Consider the following 20,566-nt stretch of genomic DNA (forward strand, 5'->3'; position numbering starts at 1 on the left):
ACCCATTTGAAAGGGTTGTTTTATAGGGTTACTCAATAACCACATTTAGGGGTTGTTTGGATTTTTTAGTAGGCCTATGGTCATGCTGGTCCCACCAGGACATAAGTGTGTTTCTGCACAGAGAAAGCATTACATAAACAGCAAACTGCAAAATGCATCTGTGTATCACACTCACACGCAGTCAGTCATCGCCTATGACAGTTCACGTATTATAAGCTTACATGATATAAGCTTATAACAACTGCAGCATAGACACCGGCCACGACAGCATGAAATTGGAATGAATCTGCGTGCATAGACAAGGGTCTATGCATCCTTGCAGTCTCACTTTTCAACTAACTTTTCATATTCCATCATGCAGACAAGCACACACGACAATCCGCTGAGCTGCACAATCAGAACAAATATGGCGCTGATGTGACCACATGGGAAGCCGATGCACACCGTGTGTGCAAATAGTTGCGAAATGCAAGTCATTATAAAGTTGACAAATTGGGTAACTTCGGTCAAAAAATTAGTTTTATTTATTAATCAACAAACATTAATTGCAGCTCATGTTTAAACTCATTTATGAATTGAGATTTTCAAAGCGGAAGATTGAAACTGATATCAATGCGCGACGGTATCGGCAAAATGACCACTAAGTTTTTGACCACGTTCGTCGTGGCTAAAATGACCTCGTGAATGTGGTCAAATTAAAACAGTACAACCCCTTGAAGGGTCAAAACAACCCCAAACGTGGTCAATTCAAAATGACCACGGAAAATATAACCCCGTAGTTTTTAGTGTGTAGTGGACTCAAATTGTGGTATCACTTTTTTTTTACAGGTCAATTTATGTATGGACGTATAATCGCATAAAATCACAAAAAATAGGACAAAATTAAGGGGTAGGGGAGATATAAACTCCAAGAACTCAACTTTTACTCTTGATTTTGAATTCATTTTGGTATCAATATGTAGCTAAATGATTTTCCTAACTTTCTAGGCCTAGTATTATTTTTAAACAAAAACAGGTTTCATTTGAGCATATTTGGAAGTATATAGTCCATAAATGAGTGGTAATCTGATTTTTTTAAACCATATGTGTAAAGTTTGACATTGGCCTCAAATCTCACAACTAGGCCTCTGACTAGGCCTATACCACTTTATATTTTCAAAATTGATTCAGTTTCCATTTTTTATTTTTTTATTTAAATTTTAATGTTTTATTTTGTTTTTAATGTTAAGCATATCAAGGGAAACATTATTGTAACAGTTCCAATCATTATAATATGTATTGAGTTCGTTGGGGTGTCTGTGGGACGAGGTGTGTGGGGGGTGCTGGGTGTATATAGGGTATGTGTGGGGGTGAGTGGATGAATGTGTGTGTACATGAATATGTCACTACACTGCACCAACTTCCATTTACAAAATCCGTTAAGGGATCTAAAATGAGCGTTTATTGCGTTTCGACAGTATTTATTGTGGAACATGAGAGCACCTCAGACCTATCGAATTGCATTCTGAATACGAAGCATGTCTTTCTGATATCAAATAATTTTCATTTTTTGAAAATCACAATATGATACAAATTTTATTACAAATTATAAAAATTTGATATTTTTCAATTTTTTGATATATAACAGTCCTCGAAGTAAATTATATAAATCTATTGACATATTCTTAAAGTGTATGTAGCAGGGAGGAAAAGCCGACGGTCAATTGAAAATTTTGACAGTTCATATTGAAGATATGGATTTTTTCCCAAAAAGACCTAATTTTTTTTTGGTGTTTTGGGAAAAAAAATCCATATCTTCAATACGAAAAGGTCAAAATTTTCAATTGATCGGCAACTTTCATCCCACCTACATACACTTTAAGTACAAATCATCAGATTTATAAAGTTTACTTCAAGTACTGTTAAATATCAAAAATATCAATTTTTAATGATTTGCCATAAAATGTGTATTAGATTGCGAATTTCAAAGAATCAAAATTATTTGATATCAGAATGACATTCTTCGTATTCAGAATGCAATTCGATATGTCTGATGTGCTATAATGTCCCACAATAAATACTGTCCAAACGTTCATACCCCAGCCCTTAAGTTTCCATTGATGTAATATTTTGAATATTTATGTGTAGGACGTGAGTAACCACTGGGAAAAAGACAAAAAATGTTTTAAAAAACCAAAAAACCCAACAAAAACTGATGTTGATTTCCCTCGTATATCAGCATAACATAGAAAAATATTAAGGGGTAGGGAAAATAAATCATCAGAACTCAATATTTTACTCATGATATTGACTTCATCTAAATTGGTATTAATTCTATTCAATTCAATTCAATATGTATATCTAATTGATTGTTCTAACTTTTTAGTATTATTTTAAAGCAAAGCGACCATTAGTTGTCAGGTAGATACACAGAAACTGTGAGAAAAGGGTACGTTTTCTATGTCTAACAGCGTAAATATGACAATATTAAGGGGTAGGGGAAATATAAACTGCCATAACTCAACTTTTACTCATGAAAATGAATCCATCTTGGTATCAAAATGTATCTAAGTGATTGTTCTAACTTTCTAGTATCATTTTAAAGCAAAGCAACCATTAGTTGTCAGACAGATATACAGAAACTGTGAGGAAAAGGTAACTTTTCTATGTCTTAACAGCGTGAAGATGACAATATTACGGGGTAGGGGAAATGTAAACTGTCATAACTCAACTTTTACTCATGAAATTGAATTCATCTTGGTATCAAAATATATCCAAGTTATTGGTCTAGCTTTTCTAGTATTATTTTAAAGCAAAGCGGCCATTATTTGTCAGGCAGATATACAGAAACTGTGAGGAAAAGGTAAATTTTCTATGTCTAACAGCGTAAAATGACAATATGTGACCCGGCAGCACAAACGAGCCGTAAATTCCCTAAATTGTATTCTGAGTTATGGTGTAAAATGTGTACGAAGGTCGTATTCATCGGTCACGTAAGCTGGCGCGACATCTGTCTTATTTGGATAGTCACAACACCAATCAATAATCCTATTATTGAAGTGGATAATAAGCTTCTACCTTAGATGGCTATAGAACTTTTAATAGCTCTGGTCTTTGTTTGCTTTTGCTAAATCCTTTTCAAGTGGTGGGTTATTTGTATAGGTATGCATAACCAACAATTAACAATGAGAGAACCTTCTTAAACCTCGTTGACTTGGGGATTATTTGAAATGACCGCCAATTATGACTGTTTGATATTTATTGCCAGCAATGTGGAAAAAGAGACACACATAGAAACCAAAAAAGCTATAATTTTGTTGAAGGAGCAAAGTTTAACTAACCATAACTCCGCTTCTGGATATCATTTGAAGTCAAATGATATACCATTTTTAAGTTTATGATGTTTATTTTTTAAACACGAAATAAAACAAAATTGACCGGGGGAGGAATTTACGGCTCATTCGCCGTGGACGGTCACATATTAAGGGGTAGGGGAAATTTGTAACTGCCATAACTCAACTTTTACTCATGAAAATGAATTCATCTTGGTATCAAAATGTATCTAAGTGATTGTTCTAACTTTCTAGTATTATTTTAAAGCAAAGCGACCATTATTTGTCAGGTAGATACACAGTATTTGTGAGGAAAAGGTAACTATTCTATGTCTAACAGCATAAATAAATGTGACAATATTAAGGGGTAGGGGAAATATAAACTGCCACAACTCAACTTTTACTCATGAAAATGAATTCATCTTGGTATCAAAATGTATTTAAGTGATTGTTCTAACTTTCTAGTATTATTTCAAAGCAAAGCGATCATTAGTTGTCAGGTAGATACACAGTAACTGTGAGGAAAAGGTAAATATTCTATGTCTAACAGCTTAAATATGACAATATTAAGGGGTAGAGGACATATAAACTGCCATAACTCAACATTTACTCATGAGAATGAATTCATCTTGGTATCAAAATGTATCTAATTGGTTGTTCTAACTTTCTAGTATTATTATAAAGCAAAGCGACCATTATTTGTCAGGCAAATATACAGAAACAGTGAGGAAAAGGTAAAATTTCTATGTCTAACAGCGTAAAATGACAATATTAAGGGGTAGGGGAAATTTATAACTGCCATAACTCAACTTTTACTCATGAAAATGAATTCATCTTGGTATCAAAATGTATCTGATTGGCTGTTCTAACTTTCTATAAACAAAGCGATCATTAGTTGTCAGTTAGATACACGGAAACTGTCAGAAGGACCGTTCACCAAACACTTGTAAGGGGAGGGGCCTGATGCAAAAAATTTCATCGCAAACATTTTTCGCCCCCCTTTACAGACCTCAAAAATTTTAGGGCTCCCTTTTTGACATGAAAATTTTTCCAGGAAAATTTTTGGTCATTTTTTGCAGGCCCCCCCCCCCCTAGGAGGGGCAACATTTTTCAGACCCCCTTTTTTGCATCAACCCCCCCTTACAAGTGTTTGTGAACGGTCCCTAAATATGACAATATCAAGGGGTAGGGGAAATATAAACTCCCATAACTCAACCTTTACTCGTGATAATGAATTCATCTAACGTTCTAGTATCATTAGTTGTTATGTACAAAGGAAATGTGAAAAAACTTCCATGTGTAACAGTGTCAAATATGGTAATATTAAGGTTAGGGGAAATATTACCATAACTCAACTTTGGCTGCATTAACTGTGAAGGGGAACAAGGGAATACAAATCGTTGCACCAAAATTTGAATGTAGTATACGATTGAGGTTTCTTATGTTAATTGGTGCAATTGGACCATTTTTAAAATTTGACCTTTACTTATGATATTTTTGATATATTCGACGTTATAATCCCTGAACATTACAACATGATACATGTAAGATCATTTTTTAGTATTGGCCCCATTATGACCTTCAACCCTTCGTGGGAAACTTAATTGCTTTTAAAATAAGGCCAGAAAATGAGAACAATCAAATAGCTACATATTGATACCAAAATGGAATTCATTTTCGTCAGTGAAACTTGTGTTTTGGTGATTTGTATGTCCCTTACCCCTTAATATTGTCATATTTTACGCTGTTAGACATTGAATATTAACATTTTCATACATTTTATGTCTATCTACCAGACAACTAATGACTTAATTGCTTTTAAAATAATACTAGAAAGTTAGAACTATCAAATAGCTACATATTGATACCAAAATGAATTCGTTTTCATCAGTAAAACTTGAGTTTTGGTGATTTGTATGTCCCCTACCCCTTAATATTGTCATATTTTACGCTGTTAGACATGAAATATCAACATTTTTCTCATATTTTATGTTTAACTACCTGACAACTAATGGTTTAATTGCTTTTAAAATAATGCCAGAAAATGAGAACAATCAAATAGCTACATATTGATACCAAAATGGAATTCATTTTCGTCAGTGAAACTTGTGTTTTGGTGATTTGTATGTCCCTTACCCTTAATATTGTCATATTTTACGCTGTTAGACATTGAATATTAACATTTTCATACATTTTATGTCTATCTACCAGACAACTAATGACTTAATTGCTTTTAAAATAATACTAGAAAGTTAGAACTATCAAATAGCTACATATTGATACCAAAATGAATTCGTTTTCATCAGTAAAACTTGAGTTTTGGTGATTTGTATATCCCCTACCCTTAATATTGTCATATTTTACGCTGTTAGACATGAAATATCAACATTTTTCTCATATTTTATGTTTAACTACCTGACAACTAATGGTTTAATTGCTTTTAAAATAATGCCAGAAAATGAGAACAATCAAATAGCTACATATTGATACCAAAATGGAATTCATTTTCGTCAGTGAAACTTGTGTTTTGGTGATTTGTATGTCCCCTTACCCCTTAATATTGTCATATTTTACGCTGTTAGACATTGAATATTAACATTTTCATACATTTTATGTCTATCTACCAGACAACTAATGACTTAATTGCTTTTAAAATAATACTAGAAAGTTAGAACTATCAAATAGCTACATATTGATACCAAAATGAATTCGTTTTCATCAGTAAAACTTGAGTTTTGGTGATTTGTATATCCCCTACCCCTTAATATTGTCATATTTTACGCTGTTAGACATGAAATATCAACATTTTTCTCATATTTTATGTTTAACTACCTGACAACTAATGGTTTAATTGCTTTTAAAATAATGCCAGAAAATGAGAACAATCAAATAGCTACATACTGATACTAAAATGAATTCATTTTCATCAGTAAAACTTGAGTTTTGGTGATTTGTATGTCCCCTACCCCTTAATATTGTCATATTTTACGCTGTTAGATATTGAATATTAACATTTTCATACATTTTATGTCTATCTACCGGCCAACTAATGGCTTAATTGCTTTTAAAATAATACTAGAAAGTTAGAACTATCAAATAGCTACATATTGATACCAAAATGAATTCACTTTCATCAGTAAAACTTGAGTTTTGGTGATTTGTATGTCCCCTATCCCTTAATATTGTCATATTTTACGATGTTAGACATAATATCAACATTTTTCTCATATTGTATGTTTAACTACCTGACAACTAATGGTTTAATTGCTTTTAAAATAATGCCTGAAAATGAGAACAATCAAATAGCTACATATTGATACCAAAATGGAATTCATTTTCGTCAGTGAAACCTGTGTTTTGGTGATTTGTATGTCCCCTTACCCCTTCATATTGTCATATTTTACGCTGTTAGACATTGAATATTAACATTTTCATGCATTTTATGTCTATCTACCGGACAACTTATGGCTTAATTGCTTTTAAAATAATACTAGAAAGTTAGAACTATCAAATAGCTACATATTGATACCAAAATGAATTCATTTTCATCAGTAAAACTTGAGTTTTGGTGATTTGTATGTCCCCTACCCTCTTATTGTCTTTAGCTATACAGTTAGACATGGAATATCAACATTTTTCTCATATTGTATGTTTAACTACCTGACAACTAATGGTTTAATTGCTTTTAAAATAATGCCTGAAAATTATTGTAACTGAATACGGTATAGCCTACATATAACTAGGTCTAGGCCTACCGATGGAACAACTGATATAAGTTTACACCTAGGGTGCCGTTTTGCCCCATAGGGTGGTTCCGTTTTGCCCCGATAGTGGGGCAAAACGGTTTTTTTTGTTGAAAATATTTCTTCATTTTTATAAAAAATTGTAAGATTCAAGTTATATTGGTTAATGGTATATTAAAGGTAAATACAAACTTCAACTGAACATACAATTTTACAGTCATATTACTTATGGTGACGTCACAGAGCATCCTCAAAGTTAGGTGTTCCGTTATGCCCCACCTTCCCCTACCCCTTTTCCTCGCTACCGTAAAAATGGGGTAACTTTGGACACTTTTGTTTCAGAGGTTGGCTTCCAAACAAAACCCATTACATTTCTAATTAACTCTTTTTATGACATTATGGTTCCCTTCTAGGCCTAGGCCTACACCTTGAAGTTGAAAAAGATTTTTAAATAATTTTGTACGGGTGCCCTAGGGATTAAAAATAGCCTGACCAAAGTTACCCCGCATTTGGGAGTATTAGGCCTAGGGCCTATAGGCCTAGGCTACATTTCATGAAGAAAAAAAAATCAAAAAAATTGATCTTCGCTGTATATGGGTAAGTTGTTATTTTTTGTGACATTTGACCCCTTGCAAAATTAATCAAGCACGCATCCTTGCTCACAAATATATATTTTTATATTTTTTCTGAAAAAATGTAAAAATGCTAATTTTAGTCAAAAATGGACATGAGCGACTATTATTTCTCTTCCAAATATATTTCTTAACAAATTGATACCAAATAAATGACTAAAAACGATATTGCTGTACGAAAATATGACCATTTACTAGGCCTAAAAAATATATATTTGACCGACCAAAGTTACCCCGCTGACCGAAGTTAGGCCTACCCCATTTTACGGTATTTGGTAACTCTCATGGTTGTCAATTGTTGAAGCTTGTTGAGTTGGGGGGCCGGGCCCTGGATGGGGGATGACCCGCGACCCGGGCCCGCGACCCGATCATGGGGCAAAGATTTTTTGGCAAGCCGAGAGGTGGGGCCGATTTTTGGCACACATTGGGGTATTCCAGAAATAAACAACCACCCTCTGTGTTTAGAAAGCAAAATCTAGAATTCCAGAACACATTTTCAAAATTAGTCTGGAATTCCAGCGGTTTCTGGTAGGCTATATTGTGTTTTATTGTCATTTTCAGACACACCAGCGGAATTCCAGACAATATACCGTAAAATGGGGTAACTTCGGTCAGCGGGGTAACTTTGGTCGGTCAAATATATTTTTTCAAATGGTCATATTTTCGTTCAGCAATTATTGTTTTTAGTCGTATTTGGTGTCAATTTGTTAAGAAATATATTTGGAAGAAATAATAGTCGCTCATGTCCAATTTCCTCTAAATTTACGAAATATTCGTGATTTTGACCAAAATTAGCATTTTTTACATTTTTTCAGAAAAAATAAAATCGATATTTGTGAGCAAGGATGTGTGCTTGATTAATTTTGCAAGGAGTCAAATGCCACACAACAACAACTTGCCCATATACAGCGAAGATCATTTTTTTTTCTTCATGGAATGTAATACTCTGACCAAAGTTGCCCCAAATGCGGGGTAACTTTGGTCAGGCTATTTTAAATAATAAAAATTTAAATCCTATAATTTCAAAATCCGCCCTCCTAGTCCAAAAACGTCAAAAAAAAAAAAAAAAAAAGTCCACTTTTTCAATATCAGCCCCCTCCCCCCATAAATCCTGGTTACGCCTGTTGAAGGATATCAAACCGTCAAAATATTCGTGAAGTTATTCAATCAAATAATTATTGTATAATTTTAGGGCAGTTATTTTACCCCTTTATCTGCTGATGATAGCAATACAAGAATAAGATGCCTTCTACTGATGATAGCAAAGCGGAATTAAGATGCTATACAGGCGTATCTTTCATCTTGGTGAATTAGTATAAACGTTCTGACCTATATGACTAAACAAAAAACAAACAGAACAAACAAACAAACAAAAAAACCATCTGATCATATCACACGTCACAGAGCGGTCCATTATTTGGAATTCTTTAGATTAAAATCTGAAAGCTTCAAAATCAAACATTTCCGCAGTCAATTAAAAACAAACTTTTCTCTTAAAACAAGATTTTTTTTTCCCCATTTTTATTCACCTCTACTTGGACCTGGTGGAAAGGAAAAAAGAACATACAGACATGGTCCACCAGACCCCATCTTAATTACTGTAACCAAGATAGATACAAGGATCAGAATATGAATGAGATTTAAATAATACTGCCCCACCACGACAACAGGACCCAACCAATACCTCTGATAAAAGAAAGAGCAAATGCTGCACTACCAATTCAAGAGTGATGAAAAAGGCAAGCAAAATAAGAAGTGGTAGCCCAGCAAAAGCATGAAAACACAAAGGTAACTGTTGGGTCCCCCTGCCATGGGTGGGCAGAATCAGCACTATATAACATGTACTTGTATAATATATATGAACAAACAAATTATGTTGGTTACAAGTACATCAATAAACTAGACCAGGGGTTTTCAACACAAAACAAAAATCCCACCCAAACACCCCCTCAACATTGCAACAGTCAACACACCCACCCACCCATCCCCCAAACACACATACATGCAGGACAAGTGACAAGACAAAACACAGATAACTTTCCCATATCACAGTGCAAATATAACACAATGATCTTTGAAAATTACATTCCATTAAAAACCAAGATCAAAGGAAAATTTCTTAAAATGATTACCCAGTTTTCCCTTGCTTTCTGCAATTTTATATTCTGTGCCAAATTTAACTTTCACCATGTTCTTGTAAGCTTGAAAACTAGGGTTGACATCCTGAAATTTGCACCTATGAATATAGTATTTCAAACATAAAATAAGAAAGTTGATGGCATTTTTGTGCGCAGAATCTTCAACATCCAAACCAAACATTTTCTGAAAATTTGAGAATCCAAAACACTCACCAGTTTTACTTTCGATCCAGGCACTCAAGCTATTCCACAAACAAGTAATTTTTTCACATTCACAAAACAAATCCACCAGGGTCTCATCATGTTTTTTACAAAAACAACAAAATGGAGAATCAGTTCTACCAATCTTATGAAGAAATTTATTAGTACAAACAGCTCTATGAAAAACCTTAAAGTAAAATGCTCTCATCTGAGTTTCAATACTGCAAGTAAAGTTGTTATCATGAATTTTACTCCACTCAATATCATCATCAAGATTCAAGGCATCAATCCAAAATAGTTCAGTGTTTACAGGGCTGTACTTTGCTTTCAAAATATTGTAAGAATACTTGGTAATTTTGCCATTTTCAAACAAAGTAGCAACTATGTTATCAAAAATATTCACCTGAACCGTTTTGGGACTGTAGAACCAATCAATTAAAATACCGTTCATAAGTGAGTTGTATTTTCTTCTGTCCCTAATAGAGATATCAAATTCCATAACAAGATCTTCAAATGTTTTCACAAAGTTATGTCCTCTATTAAGGTCATTCAGAGTGCAAATACCATGTTCAAACCAATCCTGATAAAAAGAACTTCTTAGTTTTAAGACGCACCTTCCGGTTCCACCAAATGGAGTTCTGAAGATGATAATCATTGTACCCAAGGTTCTCTTTCACTTTATCTCTGAACAAATACCAAACCCTGAGGGATTCAGCTAACTGTGAATTTTTTAGCAAAGCAAGAACACAATTTGGCGCATCAGCTTTCCATAAAACTGTAGTATCGTTATGAAATACCTGAAGAACCTGTGTCTCTAAAAGTTTCCAAAAGCTATCATAATTGGGGTCTAGTAAATGTTTTGACCAGACTAATTTTTGAGCTTGTGAAAAAGCCTCAACGTCAATCATACGCAACCCTCCATCACTGTAGTCATTGAATAAATAATTTCTTTTAACCCGGTCATTCCCACCATTCCAAATCAATTTAAAAAACAAAGTGTTCAATCTCTTTAAAAATGTCTTAGGAATTGTAATACACAAAACCGAAAATAAGTATAAAAGCTGTGGCACAGTGGCAGCAAAAGGCTCTTAATAACAGTAATTTTACCAATTAAAGACAAACTTCTTGAACGCCAACAACTCAAAATTGGCTGAATTTGATTCAATTTAGGAATGAAATTCAACTCGTACAAAGAATTCACATTTAATGAAAAATTAACACCAAGTGTTTTAAAAGTATTCTCTTTCCAAACAAGACCCTCATTGCTGAGGGGCTTAAATTCACTACCCTTCAACCTACCAATATGAATAGCCTCAGATCTTGCATCCAGATAACCCAGCAAAAGTCCTAAGTGAATCAAACAAATTTCTAAATGACTCAAAATCCCCATGCAAAAAACAAGTTGTGTCATCAGCCAAAAGACTCAATTTTTTCTCAACATCACCAATCCTAATGCCATTAATGTTCTCATTGTTCCTGATTGAAATTGCAAGCACCTCGATAGCGCAGAGAAACAACAGAGGCGAAATCGGACAGCCTTGAAAAATGCCACGTTCCATAGAAATACCTTCGAGAGAAACCCATTATTACTGACATAACTTCTCCTATTACAATAAAATGTTTACTCACCCACTGAATGAAATCTGAGCCAGAATTAAAGGCCTCCAAGACCTGAAACAAATAATCATGCTCAACAGAGTCGAATGCTTTTTCAATATCTAGCAACACTATAGAGCCAGGAATGTCATTTGAGTCACAATAATCAATCAAATCAATAATAGTTCTAACATTATTGCCTATATTCCTGCCTTTCATAAAACCAGTTTGATCATCATGGATAATTTCATGCAAAAAAAGCAAGATTTCTAAAAACATTCATTTTTCTGCGAGCACGTCCCCTTGTCTTTTGGTTTTGTTTTGTACAGTTGCTTTGTTTTGCTATAAATTTCATTTGATTTTAGGAAAAGGCTAACTTGCAGGCCTTTTGGTCTTCCAGCCTTTTCCATGTGTATCGTGTTTTTATATCTTTTGATATTATGTTTAGTCCTAATTTTCTTGATTTTTATGGAAATAAATGAATATGGAGGGGGGTGATCATTGATCAAATAATTTCTTTCTTTCTTTCTTTCTTTCTTTCTTTCTTTCTTTCTTTCTTTCTTTCTTTCTTTCTTTCTTTCTTTCTTTTTCTTTCTTTCTTTCTTTCTTTCTTTCTTTCTTTCTTTCTTTCTTTCTTTCTTTTTCTTTCTTTCTTTCTTTCTTTCTTTCTTTCTTTCTTTCTTTCTTTCTTTCTTTCTTTCTTTCTTTCTTTCTTTCTTTCTTTCTTTCTTTCTTTCTTTCTTTCTTTCTTTCTTTCTTTCTTTCTTTCTTTCTTTCTTTTTTTTAAACTTTTACAAACAGTATTGAGCCCATGCCTATTTTAGTGTTTTGATATTGAACAATACCGCCTAACCCTATAAACAAAAATCAATTATTTTGGGAGGAGATCCGATGAGTAATTTTATCTTTTTAGTGTAATTTTAACCGAATGGAAACAGTAAGTATGTATCTGAAAAGATAGCTAAGATCTAAGAGATCATATTAATATGGATATCTTCACCTTGATTATTTCTTTTCTTTGACATTAAGTGAATAATTCACTCTATCATCAGCGATATGAATTTGAAACCTGTCGAATTCGACAGCTTTTTTGTTTTCTTTAATGGTAACAGTAAAATTTGATTTTTTATTTCTTTCGTGATTGCCTATCGTGTAGAAGTAGCGAGGTCTCCTTCCATTCTACTCCAATTCTAACAAGCGGCTACGGGACGACAGGTAACCTTCCGCTCAGCTATTGTTGTCACGCAGTAATCCGACGTTCGTTGACCGCTACATTTGTTGTACATTATACATACAGTCATAGGTATGCTAGGTGAATTTAAATTTGCCATCAAACTGCATCATTTTATATATCAAATTAAAGCCCTTGAGTAAACAAAGCCAAAACTGAAAACCATTTTTTCATAGCACTTTCCGTAGCAAAGTTACATCTTGTCAAAGATTGACTTTCATCAAAAAGTTTCAGCTAGCAAAATTCCCCAAAACGGCATTTTGGGGGTGTTTCTAGATCTTAGTCTCATTATGATAGCAGCTTTTTTAAATGGAAATGCTATCCAAATCCCTCTAAAATTCCATGTGCGGGTGACTTATCACCATAAAAAAACATATATTTGGGTCAAGTGAAGTATAGAAAACATATTTATGTAGGTTTCTTTCTTCGGGCACTTGTTTTAAATTTCTATGTAAAAATGCATTGACATTGTCGGCGAATTTGACTGACTAGCAAATGTGTTAACTAAGGTTTGCCTGGGTTACCTAAATCATATCATGTGAATCGACATCTATTTGATCGATTGATCCAATAATAATAATATTAATAATAAAAAATTATTCTGATGGTGGAATTTTCTTTCTTTACTTTTTTTCTGATCATTGCTTTCTTTTTGTCAGGCCAACACTTTATCTTCTTCTTTCTTCCTTTCATTTTGTTTATTCTTCTTATCACGGAGATTTTTTTTTCTTTTCTTCAAAATATGTAGTTCTTTTCGTTTTTATTCGATTTTTCATGATTTAATTTGTCTTATTTTCTTCTCTTTTCTTTTGCTTTTCTCTTTATTCATTTCTTTTATGCATTTGCCTTAAAGGGGCATTTAAGTGATCCACAGCCTCATCCCCCACTTTTCCCAAAAAAGTTGAGATTTTTACACCACTGGATACCTCTGGCTACATAATGTTTATGTACCAAATATTTCTTGCAGATTAATTAGTTTAGCAAAAATATCGCCAAATTTGAATTTTGTTCTGGTGCACCAGAGCGAAATTACAACACATTGTCTATGGAGCAGTGTAATACACATAATCATGCATAACTCGCAAACGCAAAATCGGAATCAACTGAAATTTTGGAAATAAGCTTTTTAAGTGGATATCTACTGAAAATGTCATAAAAAGAGGATGCTAGGATCACGAAATCCTCCTTTAAGGCCCTATTGTTTTAATACTTTCAAATATTTTTTCTTTCGTTTAGTAATTCTTTATATAGGCCCTATTATTTTTCTTTATTTTAATTTAGATTTTCTTTTTCTGTTCTCGTCGTCTTTCTGCCTGTTTCTTCAAAAATAAATATTTCTTTTCTCCTTGTGATTGAAATTTCTCATTCCTTTTTCATTACTTAAAGCCATATTATAACATTTGCTGAGGAGAACGCCCTCAAAAAAATTTTAAATTCAGGTTTTTACACGATTGTAATGTACTTTAGTAAACAAAGATTTTCTGCAAAAATCAAGACTTTAGGTGCTGTAGTTTTGTCAACATCCGAGATTTTGAATAAACACGCCGGAATCAGCATTTTATTATTACGATAGAAATATTAATTGACAGCGTATCGATGTCAACACAGCACCATATTACAACCGCCGGCGTGACATGCATTGGCGCTAGTTGTAAATTCGATTTTCTTTGCTTTACCTCACTTGTTCGGCTCAAAATTAAAAGGGACATATCTGACAGTAAATGCTAATATTTTATTGAAAATTAAAGGGGCATTTAAGTGATCCACAGCCTCATCCCGACTTTTCTCAAAAAAGTTGAGATTTTTATATCACTGGAAACCTCTGGCTACATAATGTTTATGTACACAATATTTCTTGCAGATTAATTCGTTTAGCAAAGATATCGTGAAAGTTGAATTTCGTTCTGGTGCACCAGAGAACGAAATTACAACGCATTGTCTATGGAGCAGTGTAATACACATAATCATGCAGAACTCATAAGCATAAAATCGGAATCAACTGAAATTTTGGGAATAGGCTGTTTTCGTGGATATGTACTGAAAAATGGCATAAAAAGAGGATGCTAGGATCACGAAACACTCCTTTAATACTAATCTATTTAAAAAAAAATGTTATATGGCTTTAATTGGCCTATATTTCAACTTTGACCATACAGTTTTTCTTTATAAGACACAATTAATTAAGCCTTTATTATAAGTGAGCCTATAATATTTTTACTATTTAATACTATAGGCCTATACTATTATGATATATTTCAGCTTATTTTATTTTATTTAATGTAATTTTATTTTGTGTTTGTTTTATTTTAATTTTGATTTGAGGTTTGTACAAGCATTAGGGCGGGCCTATATACATAATTCTACTTTAAATGTTTATTTTCTCTTTAATTATGAATTAATTAAATTTATTTATTATTATTTTTTTACAATTAATTATGTTAGCAAAAACATTCTGGACCGTATCAACAAGGAACTCATCAATGCAACCAATGTGAAACAATGGAAAAATACTCTAAAGTGCTATCAACTGGTTCAAATCAATAGACAACACTACATCGTGTTCTTTTCTTGTGTTTGACGTCGTTGAATTTTACCCGTCTATCATGCAGAATTTGTTAAATGATGCCCTGGACTTCGCCGCTATGTTTACACAGATTTCAGACAAAGATAGGGAAATAATCAACCATGCCAAGTAGACCCTACTCTTCCATGACAACTTACAAAATGTACCCTGGAATAAATCCGACCCCCCTCACCAGTTCGACGTCACCATGGGATCGTATGATGGGGCCGAAACATGCGAACTTGTAGGCTCGTATATCTTGTACAAAATACGTGCTCTATTTGACGGCGATGTAGGATTATACAGGGATGATGGATATACCGGACTAGCTATCCTCTGCAACAAATCACTAAGCGATGCCAACAGAATAGCTAAAATGCTACATCAGGAATTCGCAAAACTTGGCCTACGCATAACTGTCGACCAAGGCCTCAAAGTGATTAACCTTCTTGACGTCACTTTCAACTTTAACAATGGATCATACCGCCCCTACATGAAACCAAACAATACAACCAAGTATGTCAACACCAAATCCAACCACCCAAAAAGCATCATCAAAGCCATTCCATTGTCTGTGAACCAAAGATTATCTAGCATCTCAAGTGACACAAAGCAATTCAATGATACTAAGAAACCCTACCAGGGCGCTCTCAAAGATGCCGCCACGACCATACCCTGGAGTTCAGCCCGCCACGCACTAATGACCAAAAGCGCCAGCAATACCGAATCGGCATAAGCGTAAGCGTAACATCGTATGGTACAACCCCCCTTCAGCAAGCATGTATCCACTAATGTGGGTCGAAAATTCCTTAATCTCATTCACAAGCATTTTCCCAAAGGTCACGTTCTCCACAAACTATTCAACCGCAACAATGTCAAAGTTAGCTACTGCTGCATGAACAACATGTTAAGGATCATCAAAACCCACAATGAGAATATAAACAAAAAACCTGAGGACGATACAACCAAACCCAAAAAAACATGCAACTGTAGAAAACCCAAAGAGTGCCCACTAATGGGAAACTGCCTTGTCAAATCCATCATCTACAAAGCAACCGTCACCACAGATAATGATTTGAAATCATACATCGGATTATGCGAAACCAACTTCAAAAACCGCTGGAACAATCACAAGTCATCTTTCAAACTTGAACATAAAAGGAAAGAAACTGCACTTAGTAAATACATTTGGGACTTAAAAGACAAGAAAGTAAAATTCAGCATAAAGTGGTCAATACAAAAGAAAACCAACTCATACACCAATGTTTCTAAAAGGTGCCATCTCTGCTTATGGGAAAAGTATTTTATCATCACTGCGGACAAATCCACTGCATTAAATTCTAAATCGGAACTCATCAGCAAATGTAGACATGCCAACAAGTTTCTCTTGAACAATGTTTTCTAATTATGATTTTATATTTTATATTGTATGTTTATATTACAAACGTTAAACATGTTTAAGGAGAAAAAGCTCAGCGCGCAATACGAAGAAAATAAATTAAAATATATATATGTAAGTGACACCGTGGCGACGCAAGAAAGCGACCAGAGCGTTAAACATGTTTAAGGAAAAACGCAAGCGAGCGTATAAAAATCAAGCGCGTTAAACATGTTTAAGTAACGTGATAAACGCTTGACTCTAAGTTTGTTCTACATTTCTCTCGTTCACCTGAGGAGCCTTTTCCCCCTCCAACTATTTCGGCATAGTCGGCCCAGCATCGTGACCCCGACTTCCGATCGATGTCATTGAATGGATAACGGTCACAGGCACAGAGAGAGAACAATAGCCGAGTGCTTTGATTGACAAGGTTACCTGTCGTCCCGTAGCCGCTTGTCCAATTCTAGCCTTCTCCACTCCGTACGAAGTCGAATGCTACATAAGAGAGAACTTCTCAGAAACAATTTGACACCAAAACCAATCTTCTACTTTATCATGTTTATTGCTAAAGTGTAGTTATGATGAAATTACTGTCGGAACATTAGGCCATATTTTCTGATAAGACTTACCATTTTAGGCCCCTAACAGTCAATTTTGAGTTTCCCGTCAGGTCACATAATTTCTGAAAACAAGTGAGGTAATTATTCATTAAAAGAAAACGAGCATTGTAGACCTGCCGTCCGCCTTCACGTATACATAAACTGTGTGCATATCGCTTGTCGTCTTACGTCTTGTTTGTCTGTCCTAGCTGTGTAAAACTACGCCATAGTCATAATAATACGAACAACAAGCTGGAATGAGAATAGCGATTTTCTTCATTTTATCTCATTTCTTTGTACGAAATTAAAAGGGACACTGTAATCAGTAGCTATCAGTGAAAACTAACATTTAAATAGGAATCTGTTCTTTATGCAAATCACACATTATTGCTTTAAGGAGCAAAGGCTCATAAAACGTTTTCTTTTTATCTTTTCAGATAAAATCATCACATAATGTCAAAGGAATGGGCCAAGTCAGAAACAAACACAGGAATTCCATATTATATCAAGTAAGTAGGTTAACACCCTGGACACTACTGGTCATCTAACAGCATTTCTGATCGGTTGATAGCTTGAAATGCTCATTTCAATTCAAGTTATGTGTAGCGATGACCCTATTCGAAGTCTGATTGGTCAATTCTCAAAAGCTGTGCTTGCTCCTTAAGCATGTGGTCTTGACGCAATATCTGTGTGTTCCCAAATTGGCTTTCATGATCGAGAATTAGATCCTGTATTTTACCTATATATGTCATGACTTATGAGAGGGTGATTGGTTAGAGGTTAATAACTGTGCATCGGTTATTTGGAGGGCATTGTGAAAAATCTAAACATTTTGCCTTTAGAACCGAGGAATTCCGAGGTCCAAAGCAAAATGTTTAGATTTTTCACAATGCCCGACATATTACCGATGCAAAGTTATTAACCTCATTCATAACAAATCGTCACTTTAAAGCAATTAAAGAGTTTCAAAAACAAGAGGATCAAAAGGAAATATTACCTTTGTTTGGCTATATCTCAAAATTAATATTCGAGTTCCAACTGATTTTGCTTGATTGCACCACATACATTGTATCCCAATTTGATTACCCACCTGTTAATGGCTTTTGTTCTGTTTATTGTAGTCACATTACAGAAAGAACACAATGGGATCATCCAGACCTTATGCGCTATCTGCACAGCATAGGTAAGAAAGAGAGAAGATATCTTACCCTTCTTAGAATCCTTTGCAACATAAATCACCTCATTTCATCAAATGAAACTCCCATTACTTTGTCCAGGTTCCCTTTGTTTTCATTTTGAGAATAGACTGGCTAAATATGGGTCGCTCGTCAAAGATATTTTGCAAGATCTGGAAGTGCCTTGTTCAATGAGATGTATTTCTTCACTATCGACCAATGTTGCACTGGATAGCTTATCAGTACAGAAAATTAAAATGGGAGAACTGCATTGTGGGTAGTGTAAGATATCTTCTTTTGTGGAAAAAATTAACACCAGATATGAGTAAGATGCAGTCGCACATCTCAACTAAGGCTGTCGATTTTCATTTTTGTTTAAATGGTAAAAAAATTGACCGTTTAAATGTAAAAGACATGCAAAGTACAATACCAATCACATGTTAAAGTGGTATTGATTCTTTTGTACTCCATGCATTTGCATGTCTTCTGGAGGACGATTTGATCTAATGACCTTTTGTGCAATCACCCTATAGCGGTAAATGTTTTTTTTTTTTTTTGGGGGGGGGTGATTTTTCCGGTTGAAGAGGCAGCTGCAAATTTTTAACCCCACAAAAATATTTCTTACACTTTACTTGGAAACACAAGTTAAACATTTACTAAACCGTCAGAATTGATCAAATCGTGAAAATGAACCCAGCGAAAATATCCCACCATACATTATCACATTTGGCATCTAGACTCTTTATTTGTGTACATTTCTTTCATGGTATTCTGTTGTTTTTTATCATTATTAATTAATTTTCTATTTTTACAGAGAGTATGAACAACATCCGTTTTGCAGCATACCGGACTGCAATGAAACTGAGAAAACTTCAGAAGCTATTACACTGTAAGATACTTGTGTGTTACATTGCAAATTTTGAATAATACGGTCAACTCAATGAAGTCCTAAGTAGTAGTACGTGTTTTATTTATAAATCAGGTTAAGGGGGACTGGATTGATGTCTTCATTTTTGCCTAGAAAAGTTAATGTTCCAATAGAGGTTATTCATCCTTTCGCTATCTTGTGGGTACAAATCAATTTAAGTGTACATGCGTTGGAAATTACGCGGAGAGCTTAGTGCATCACACAGCTGTTGATTTTGTGTTGGCAAGATGGCAGACATGTGACATAACATGGATTACCTCTATATGTGTTACACTGCAAGTCAGCTCAATGAAGTACTAAGATGTAGAACACGCTTTATTTATAAATCAGGTTAAGGGGGACTGGATTGATGTCTTTATTTTTGCCTAGAAAAATTAATGTTCCAATAGAGGTTATTTCTCCGTTCGTTATCTTGTGAGTACTCTAAATCAATATTATAATATGTCGTTGGGCAGGAAAAACCTCCTATGTGTTTGTGGCCCCTGAACATGTTCAAAACAAAACTGTCAACCAGTTGCATAGAAGGGTTTGCTTTAAACATGTTCAGGGCCTATACAAAAGGTTTTTCCTGGCCAACAACATATTCTCATTCCCTTTAATCACATTCACATCATATTATTTGTCTTTTCTTCCAATTCTTAATAGTGGATGTCGTTGACCTCTCAACCATCAACTCAGCCTTTGAGCAGCATGGATTCCGTTTCCATAACGACACAGTCATGGATGCCATTCAGCTGTATAATATCATCTATGAGGTGTACTACTTGACCAAATCAAAAGGACGGAGTAGTTTGGACGTGAATGCTTCTACTGATTTGTTGCATAATTGGATTCTTAATTTATATGATACGTAAGTATGATTGTAATTTCCACATCATCGTTAGACAGGAAAAACATCCTATGTACTTGTGGCCCTTGAAATGTTTAAAACAAAACTGCCAAGAAGTTACATAGGAGGTATTGCTTTAAACATGTTCAGGGGCCAATGGAACATATACAAGGGTTTTCCTGCCCAATGACGACATACTATCAAATATCTACATTGGGGTGTTCCAGTTGAAATCAACCATA

General features: G+C 34.3%; 1 protein-coding gene across 1 annotated transcript in view; it reads left to right on the top strand.

The window, feature by feature from the left end:
- The first annotated feature begins 12,466 nt into the window (after positions 1–12,466).
- The window catches only part of LOC140145863 (dystrophin-like), a 42,644-nt gene continuing 34,544 nt past the window's right edge, over positions 12,467–20,566 (top strand). The window contains 5 exon segments of the mRNA XM_072167554.1: positions 12,467–12,558; positions 17,830–17,901; positions 18,514–18,575; positions 19,382–19,456; positions 20,141–20,345. Coding sequence (XP_072023655.1) covers positions 17,846–17,901; positions 18,514–18,575; positions 19,382–19,456; positions 20,141–20,345 — 398 coding nt within the window. The 5' untranslated portion in view covers positions 12,467–12,558; positions 17,830–17,845.

This window comes from Amphiura filiformis, chromosome 2, assembly GCF_039555335.1.
Source record: "Amphiura filiformis chromosome 2, Afil_fr2py, whole genome shotgun sequence".
Lineage (NCBI taxonomy): Eukaryota > Metazoa > Echinodermata > Ophiuroidea > Amphilepidida > Amphiuridae > Amphiura > Amphiura filiformis.